At 54.8% G+C, this 8,736-nt stretch overlaps 2 protein-coding genes across 4 annotated transcripts in view; one reads left to right on the top strand and one right to left on the bottom strand.

Annotated features, from left to right (window-relative positions):
- The window catches only part of HDAC5 (histone deacetylase 5), a 36,354-nt gene extending 34,643 nt beyond the window's left edge, over window positions 1-1,711 (top strand). For all 3 annotated transcript variants that reach the window (XM_030848870.2, XM_030848871.2, XM_030848863.3), the window contains one exon: window positions 15-1,711. In XM_030848870.2, coding sequence (XP_030704730.1) covers window positions 15-54 — 40 coding nt within the window. In that variant the 3' untranslated portion in view covers window positions 55-1,711. The remainder of the gene's footprint in view (window positions 1-14) is intronic.
- Window positions 1,712-2,104: 393 nt separating this feature from the next.
- G6PC3 (glucose-6-phosphatase catalytic subunit 3) lies at window positions 2,105-6,405 on the bottom strand. The gene is made up of 6 exons (XM_030848873.3): window positions 6,051-6,405; window positions 4,050-4,156; window positions 3,643-3,733; window positions 3,327-3,445; window positions 3,002-3,143; window positions 2,105-2,776 (listed from the first exon to the last, which is right to left on the bottom strand). Exons 1-6 carry the CDS (start codon window positions 6,266-6,268, stop codon window positions 2,413-2,415), a joined length of 1,041 nt encoding a protein of 346 aa, XP_030704733.1. The 5' UTR covers window positions 6,269-6,405; the 3' UTR covers window positions 2,105-2,412.
- Between the last annotated feature and the right edge of the window lie 2,331 nt (window positions 6,406-8,736).

Raw genomic sequence — 8,736 nt, forward strand, 5'->3', positions numbered from 1 at the left:
GCTTGTGCCCACAGGCCGGCAGAGGAGCCCATGGAGCAGGAGCCTGCCCTGTGACGCCCTGGCCCCCACCCCTCTGGGCTTCATCATTGTGATTTTGTTTATTTTTTCTATTAAAAAACAAAAAGTCACACATTCAACAACGTCTGCCGTGTGGGTCTCTCAGCCTCGCCCCTCCTGCTCCTCTAAGCTGCCTCAGGCCCCCCCTTCCCCCCACCCCCCGTGGCCCATGTCTCAGCTCTAGAAGTTTGCGCCCTCTTTAGGGCCAGGGGTACCCTTTCCAGCCCTTCCCTCACGTTGTATCCCACACCCACTTCCTGCATTCTGTCTTTGTCCCCCTTGGAGCTTGGGCCAGCTCAAGGTGGGCCTGGGGCCCAGATAGCACCTTCCGGTCCTGGGGTCCCCCTGAGTGAGGAGGGAACAGTAAGTTTGGTGCCTTGGCTTCAGCTGACTTAGGGGGAAATGCCTTAATTTCACCCTCCTCCCCTCTCCAGCCCCAGGGGAGGGTCCGGAGGGTCCCTCTACAGTCTTAAGGTGTAGAGTGGAGGGGAGGTGGGCTCCCGCCCTGCGATTCTCACTCTTTTCCCCCAGTGTCCTCACCATCTCCACACAGACCCCTCTCTCCTCCTCCTTTCTCCTGGCCTCAGCAGCGAAGGGAAGCTTGTGCCGTCGGATGCGGGCCTGAGGTCTGTGCGCAGGGCTGTCTTGCCTTACCCTCCTCAGGGCCTCTTTCCCCTTCTCAGGGGCTGGAGAGGGTGAAAGCGTGGGGGGAGGTTTGGAGCTGCACTCCTGGGTTCTGAGGGGCCAAGGGGAGGCGCAGAACCGGGCCTGCTCTCCATCTTATTCTGTCGGCCTCCCTGCCCCTCTGCTGGCACAGTCTGGGGAGCGGGGAGAAGGTGGTCCCTGCAGGGGGGCTCCAGGCTGGTGAGAGCCCCCCTGCTGTTCAGGACCAGATTTCCCCAGCCGTCCAGCACGCTGCAAGCAGAAGGGTCAGTGGCCCACCTCTCTCCCGGGGCCTTTGGCTTTGAAGCCTGGGGATGGTGAGTGGGAGTTCTAGAAGGGGCAGGGCCAGAACCCAGGAGTCTGCCCTCAGCTGTAGCTTGCCTTCCTCCTGGGCTTCCTTTGTGGGCCACCAGCCCAAGGGAACTAAGACCAGGATGGGGCTGGGCACTGCCCTTTCTCTTTCCCAGAAGCCCTGCTAGCCTTCTTGTTTCCAGGGCTAGGAGCCCACAAGGCTTCTAGCAAATGCTCTCCAGCCTGTGGGAAACCAAAGATGGGAAGCAGCTCCTAGGGGGCTGAGTCTTCCTCCCTCCTTCTCCCCAACACCGCATATACTTTCTTTCCTCCCGTCCCCAGGGCTCCACCAATCTGTTTACATATTTATTATCCTAATGGGGGCCTGAGCAGGGTTGAGGGAGCCAGGGGAGGGCCAGGAGTCCCACCACCATTGGTTCATTGTGCGCTTGTGTCTTGTGTGTTGTTAGTGTGTTCTAGATCCTCCTGGGGGATGGGGATGGGGCTGGGCCCAGGGTACCAGGCCTCCCCATGCCGAGCCCCAGCTCCGGGCCGCTTACCCTCCCTCTCCCCACGGCTGGTCTGGTTCTCATGTAAACCCACTCCTTGCTTTGTCTCCTTGGACATGGATTTCAGTTAAGTATTGTGTAACCTGTTACACTGTGTGTCCTTGTGTAAATAAACTTGTTTCTGGCAGTGCCTTCTGGGGCCAATGTCTCTGTTCTCTGGGCTCTCAAATGGAGTTGAGGGTCTCATTCCCCCTCCTGGCCAAAAAAAAAACTACTTTTCTCCAGCCCCTAGACTAGCCAATTTAGGAAACAAGAGGCTGGGGTGGGAGGGAGTGGGATCTCTGTCCTGTGTGTTAAGAACAAGGTTTCACTGAACGTAGCCACAGCATCTCCTGGAACCTCTGTGTGGCCTACGTGGTGATGGTGGGGAGAGGGTCCGGGCTGAAGGTCTCCCTGTTCCTTTTGACTCTCAGTCTCTGGGGGCACAGGGTTGAAGCGGGTGCAGAACAGGTGGCCTGGCAAGGGTTCCACCTGCAGCCACACGGGCAAGTCCAGTGGAGATGTGCACAGAGTCAAGAGAGGAGTCCAGAGGTGTGGAAGGGCTTTATTGGGGCTGCTCTGAGCCCCTCACAGTGTTACAGGAACCCACTGGTCTCGCTGTTGCCTTTGCCCTTTGGGGACATGGGAGGGAAGGCAGGAGGAGGACCAGCCTTCCTGGGAGAGAGAAGGCCCTTCTTTGGGGCTGAGACCAGGTGGTGGGAGAAGTAGAAAATTCACCATGAGCAGGGCCTGTTGGGGGCTGGAAGGGGACGGGGCTGCCTCCCCGGAGTGTGGAGGTCACGGAGTGTGTGGGCTTTGGGAGAGGGAAAGTGGCAGTAGGAGGCACCTAGAGTCAGGAAGAGCGGATGGGTGGTGCTTCCTGGGCACTGAACGTGTGCACCAGCCAGGGCACGAGGGCCAGGACCAGGCATGGCCAGAGGGTGTGCTTGAGGAAATTGAAGATGTAGAAAAGGCTGATCTGAGGCGGGTAGCCCAGCCAGTCCAGGGGGCCCAGCAGCCCCATGGCCAACACAAGGCAGGCTAGCTTCTGGCCATGTCCCAGGTGTGCCCGCCGCACCTGGGCATAGCAGGGGGAGTGAAGGGCGATGCCCAGACCCAGGGCGGCCCCTGAGTCACGGCTCAGAGAGGCAAAGGGCCGGCTGTCCAAGTGCACCCACTCAGGCCGTTCACACCACTTAGAGGCTAGGTTGATGGACCTGTGGGGAGCGAGAGTCTTTGCCAGGAGAGAGATTCCCCTGGGTCCTAGAGGGCTGATGGCTCTCCACCCCTTTGGGGCCTACCGCCATGTTCTGCCGTGACCCCAGGAGACTCAATGTTTGTGAACAGCTAATGTGTCCCGTTTTAGCTACAACCAACCAGAGACCCACCGGGCCAGGTATAGGTGAGACCCCAACTTGCCCAAGCTTCAAAGCAGGACTTACCAAGAAAGATCCAGGCCCAGTGTAAAGAGGGTCCAATAGATGAGGCTGGCACCCAGCAAGAGGGCCAGTGAGGTCAACCCGTAGAAGCTTAGCTCCCGCTCCGTGGGCACCCGGGGGGTCATCAGCCAGCCCAGGACAGCACCTAGGGAAGTGGGGTGACAGCAGCTTCAAGGAGTTTGGGGATATGACCCCCACCCCGAGCCGCAGGGTAGTTTGGCAGGAGAAGGGGGCCCTTGGGGTTGGCTGTACAATGGGAAGATCATACGCTGGTCCTCCCACTGCCAACGGCACCCTCTGGGTCCACCCTGTTGCCCCAGTTGCTCACCAGTTATTAGGCCAGCCAACACCTGGTGAGGGAAATGTGCTAAGAGGAAGACCCGGGACAAGCCGACCGCCAGCAGGAAGGTGCAGTAAGCCAAGCTAGGTATCACCCTCACCCAGCGGCTAAAAACAAGAGAGGCAAATGGTTCAGGAGGCGTCCACGCACAGCTGGGCTTCCCTCAGCACCCAGGCACCTCACAGTTTGACCAGATGCCCTGGCGTCTGCAGAACTCCAGCTCCCAGGCTGCCCTGCTGCTGGGTCTTTTGGGTCCAGGGTACCATCACCTCTGCCCCCGTTGGTGGGCAATGCCAAGGTGTACCTGTGGGTCCGAGTGGCCACTTGGGAAGAGATGGCCGTCATTATGGGCCAAAGGGCTGCTCCTGTGATCATACAGTGTCCGGAAGGGCTGCCTGCCAGGGGATTCAGAAGCTTGTGGTGAGAGGATGCTGGTGGAACCCAGGTGCCCCTGGTGATCGCTCAACACTGCTGCCTCCCCGTGGCCGAGGGGGGAGCCTTCCTCCAGCACTGACCCTTAGCTCCCTCTGCCCTGAAGCGGCATGGGTGCTCTCCTCCTATAATTCAACATGGTCTTCCCTGGGTTTCTTTGTTCTCTGGCCCAGTAACTGAGAGGCTGGGCCTCTGATTAGGTTGCCCTAGCTGAAAAGTACGACCAAACACTCACTGAACCCTAACCACATTGGGAGAGGGAAGTTTGAGGCTTCTCACCTGGACCAGTTTCACAAGAAGGGGGGAACTGGTGAACCTGGGCTGGAGCCTGGCTGTAGTACCCAGACTCATGGACCCACCAAAAGGGCCTGTCTCCAAACAGAAACCTAGAAGAGAACAGATGCGAGATGCCATGACACGCACACACAGCCAGGGGAACGGGGGCTGAGGCAGAAGGACACCTGGAGTACTCTGGAGGGCTTACAGGCTGGAGTCAGAAAGGGTGTCCAATTCTGTGCCATTGCCTTGCCAGGGTTTTTTACCTTGGAACAGGAGAAAGCATGCTATTTTTTTTTTAAAGTGATAAGGAGGCAAGAGATTGTGGTGTGTGCGTGTGTGTGCTCTGAGATGCTCAGAAGTCCCATCCTTAGCCCTCCCGCTACAGGGCCAGCTCTGCTCTTGCCATCTATAGAGAGCCCAGGACCTGCCCCTCGCCCTCCCTCCCCAGACCCTCACTGACCCTCCTGCTTCTCCTCTCTCCATTTCCCAAATTCCAGCCTGAGTTACTTAGGTAAGCCTCTGGTCTTTGAAAATGGGAGTGGGGAATGGACAAGGAGGCTGAGAGAGAATAAGGAAGACAAAAAAATTCAAAATCCACTGGCTTAGCCAGGTGCTTCACTGGACCCTGGGAAACACACTGCAGAGGCTGCTGTGGCCAGAAAGAGAAAAGGTGGGAGAGCAGAAGAGATGCTGGCAGGAAGCCAAGTGCTGGGGAGGGAGGTGCGGAAGGGACTTGCCTCTCCCTGCCAAAAAGTGAGCCTGGATCATGCACCAGATGCTCAACACATACTTAGGAAATGAACAGGGGCTCTGCCATGTGGGGGGCATTAAGGGTGTCTACCCAAGGGGGCGGTCTTAGGGGAACAGGACTAGAGAGGAAGGCTTATACAGACTCTGAGGAAGAAGAGCACAAAGCAAAGAGCAATTCAGTAGGAAGGAAATGATCAGACAATTGCTTTCCGTTTACAGCAGGGATGAAGCCCTGGCTGAGAAGAGTGGAAGGGAAGGTATTTTGTTTTTCAGCAAGTCATTCCAGCCCATCCATTCAAGTGTCTCCTATGAACCTCCCTTCCCTCCCCCAGGCTGGCAATCTGGCAACAGAGACAGTGGTGAGGGGTGAGGGGAGGTGCAGCTGCATGCCCAGCGGGAAGTATAGCTCCCTTCTGCACCCAAGAGAGAACAGGTGACACAAAGAGATACACCCCAAGGGCCCCACCCACTTGCCTGGGGTTCCTGGCTTCTAAGTCTGTGTGCAGAGCCTACTAGTGAATGAAGGGGAAAAGGGAGAAGAGAAAGTGTTCCCTGGAAGGCAATGCTTTAGCCCAGTGCTTTTTGAAATTTACTGTGCACACAAATCGCCTGGGGTCCTTGCTAAAATGCAGATTCTGATTCAGTAGCTCTGGCGTGGGGCCTGAGATTCTGCATTTCTAGCAAGTTTTCAAATGCTCCTTATGCTGCTGGCCACGGTCTGGGGGACCACACCTTAATCTGCAAGCCTTTTCTGTCCTTAGCCACTAGTGTGAAGCCTGGCACAAAGCATGCTTCTTAAAAACTATGTCAAATAAACGAATGAATAAATGAATCAAAGAGTGAGCTGAGAAGCAGGACTTTCTGCTACTTAAGTCACCACAGATGCCTGTTAAAATACAGATTCCCAGCCCCTCCCCTGGAGTTTCAAAATCTGTCTGTCTGAGGTGGAATGGGGTATTTGCATTTTAAATACGCCCCCTTAGGTGATTTCTCTGATCAGGCCCGTTAAACACTAGTTTAGTGATTAGGATGGGGACTCTGAGGTCCAAGATGCACAAAGATGCTCATAGGGGAAAAGTCAGTGGCCACGGGGTAGGGGTGGGACGTCTTAAGGCCATGGGTTCACTGTCGGGGTGGGGTGGGGGGGAAGCCAGGCCTTTGAGGCAGCTGACGAGAGAGATCAAGGACTGCACAGGGCTCAGGGCCTTTGGGGGTGGGGGACCAGGACGCGGGAGGGCTTCGCTGTCTCACCACTTGAAGACGAGGTTGAGCCACTCGGTGATGAGGCTGATCCAGAGCACCGCGATGCCCACCCGGCGAGAGGCGTAGTAGGCCACGGGGAAGTAGAACAGAAAGAGGCTCTTGGGGTCGCCCAGAAAGGTGACCCAGAGCCACACGTTCTCCAACCAGGGCAGCTGGTTCTGCAGCGCCTCGGCTATCGCTATGCCGGCGCCCAGCGTGGACTCCATGGCGACCACGGGGCCGGCCCGGCCAGGGTTTGAGCTAAGGCGGAAGCCGAGGAGTCCAGGCGACCAGGAAGCAGCTCCTCACGGCCCTCCAAAGCCCACCCTTCGGATCCGAGGCCCGCCCCCTGGCGTTGGCCGGGAAAGCCCCGCCTCCTGCCCCGCCCCCTGCAGCCTCAGGCTCGCGCGAGCCAGGCCTCCTGCCGGTACCGTTTCCTCCTCCTGCGCTCTTCCCGGGCCTCCCTCTCTACTGGGCAGCGCAGGGGACAAATCTTTTCGAAGGCGTTTCCGCAGAGCCCCACGTGGCTGCTATTGCCGGCACGTGGGCAGAGGGCGTAGAGGCGGCTCCAGCTGCTGTTCCGGGTCATGGGACAGACTAACCTGAGGGTCGGCGGTGCGTCCAGGGTCCCTCCTTTACTTCTGTGAAGATGGATATGTAATATCCCGGGCCAGGATTCCTTCCAGACCAGACCTTTCTCCTCCAGTACAGCTACCCTCCAAAAATATTTCGAGATCTCTTGGAGAGAAGGCTAGGGACAACCCCTGCTCCGGGGAGCCGGGCATCCCTGGTTGGTGCTGAAGCGGGCCCCTACGTTTGCACACACAGCTGGCTAATCGGTACACGCCTTCCTCCCCCAGCCCAAGACTCTCCTGCTTGAATTCCTCTGCTGTTGATTTGGAGGCTGACAGATCAGCCTCTTGATTTTGAGGGGTCATGCCTAACGGCTTGAGAGTTGTTACGCATAGCACAGTCTAAATCACCCTTCCTCCCAGTTCTGTGCTCGCCTTGCTCCTCTCCTTTCGTCATCTTGTCATCTTGCCTTCCAGAACCCCGCTGGGCAGATAAACCATGAGATAGTAGCTGGGTTGGTAAAGGAAGAGGAAAGGCACACACTCACGACAAAAATTGGAATAATCCCTTGGAGGAACACACAGAAAATAGAAATCTCAGCAATTCTAGGTGAGGTCTTGCCTAGAGGCAGAGGTGAGGTGGGAGGAGACTGGTGAAGTGGTTCCTTCCTACCTCAAGCAACTTTGTTCTTGGAGAGTTTTTGAGGGGTAAAAATGAGAATGTAAATTTGGGTTCTTCTTGGAAAGAGATTAATTTCACTAATTAAAAGGGTGTGGGGAAAGGAAGCTGGATACAAATCTCATTTTGCTCCCTTGCTAAATGTTTTTCAATTGCCCCAAGGAAAAAGCCTAAATTTTCTGTCTTTGAAAGTTTGCTTGGCCTCTAGCCACAACAACCTTTACCAGCCCAGTCCCACATTCTGTTTCATGATATTTCTGAGCTACTCTATGCTCCCTGAAATCACCAAGCTCTCTCCTTTTAGGGGTCCTGACGTCTGCAGTTACCTCTGCTTAGAACGTGGCCACTCTCCCTGCTTGTCTTTCAGATCTCAGATTTTTCCACTTCTTCCAGGAAGCTTTTCCTTACAGTGCCTGGCAGTCATTTATGAGAACCTATAATCACAATGTTATATAAAAGGTGGAGTGGCAGTTATGTATGACTTGTTATGGGGTAGATGTGAAAGTTCTCTGGAAAAACCCAAGTATGAGGGAGCAGTATGTTTATTGCTATTACAATGATTGTACTAATACGGGCCCAACTTTAGGAAGTTGATGTCTCTTGCAAGGCAAGGAAACACTTTTGAAACTTGTTCAGGTTAAGTAGTGCCAGGACTGGCCCTTTGCCTCCCTCTCTTTGCCTGTTGTTACTCATACATGAGGCTCTAGAATTTCTTTAGTGGAAGGGTAGGTGGGTTAGGGATGGCAACTGGTGATGGTAGGGCTTGAAAATGCATCTGCATCGTACTTACATGTTAAGAAAACTGTTTCGTATATTACACAGTCATTAATGGGGGGCCCAAAACTCCTGCCCCAAGGCTCCCTTTGTCAATACCATTGCTCCTCATTCTGGCTCTTTGCCTGGTTTTCTAGAGGAGAGGGCAAGATGGGAGATGGGGAAGCATCTTGAGTTCCAACAGTGATGGGTGATCACGGAGGAACTACCATTTATTGAGGATCTACTACGTGCCATGCATTTGTACACATTATCTCATTATCTCCCGCTCCTCCTAACTACTCTGTGAGGTATTATCTAATTAGCATAGCAGTAAATAGCACCGCCTTTGGAAACAGGTAGAACGGATCCTTGCTAGTTGTGCGACCCCCCTGGACAAAGTTTAGTCTAAGACTTAGTTACTTCCTCTGTAAAATGAGGATATTGATTCCTACATCGAAGGGTTGCTGGATGCTCAACAGTGGTAATACAGAAGGAATAAAGAAAAGAATCAGGCTTAGTAATTTGCTTAAGGTCACATAACTCAGTGGAATTCCGATTCCGTTTTAGCTAACTCTACAGCCAATGTTCTTTCCACTACCACTTTGTAGTTAGGTGTAACCGTTTTGAGCAAGTTTAGTTAAGTCTTCTGGGCCTCGGATTCCTCATTTGTAAAATATAGAGTTCATTC

The sequence above is a fragment of the Globicephala melas genome, chromosome 20, assembly GCF_963455315.2.
Source record: "Globicephala melas chromosome 20, mGloMel1.2, whole genome shotgun sequence".
Lineage (NCBI taxonomy): Eukaryota > Metazoa > Chordata > Mammalia > Artiodactyla > Delphinidae > Globicephala > Globicephala melas.

Excerpts from the sequence above, each read along its gene's own strand:
- G6PC3 (XM_030848873.3), bottom strand. The coding sequence starts at position 6,268 with ATGGAGTCCACGCTGGGCGCCGGCATAGCGATAGCCGAGGCGCTGCAG. Across the intron at positions 4,157-6,050 it reads CTCAACCTCGTCTTCAAGTG|GTTTCTGTTTGGAGACAGGC; the intron begins GTGAGACAGCGA and ends GTTCTCTTCTAG. Across the intron at positions 3,446-3,642 it reads GTGGCCACTCGGACCCACAG|CCGCTGGGTGAGGGTGATAC; the intron begins GTACACCTTGGC and ends TCTTGTTTTTAG.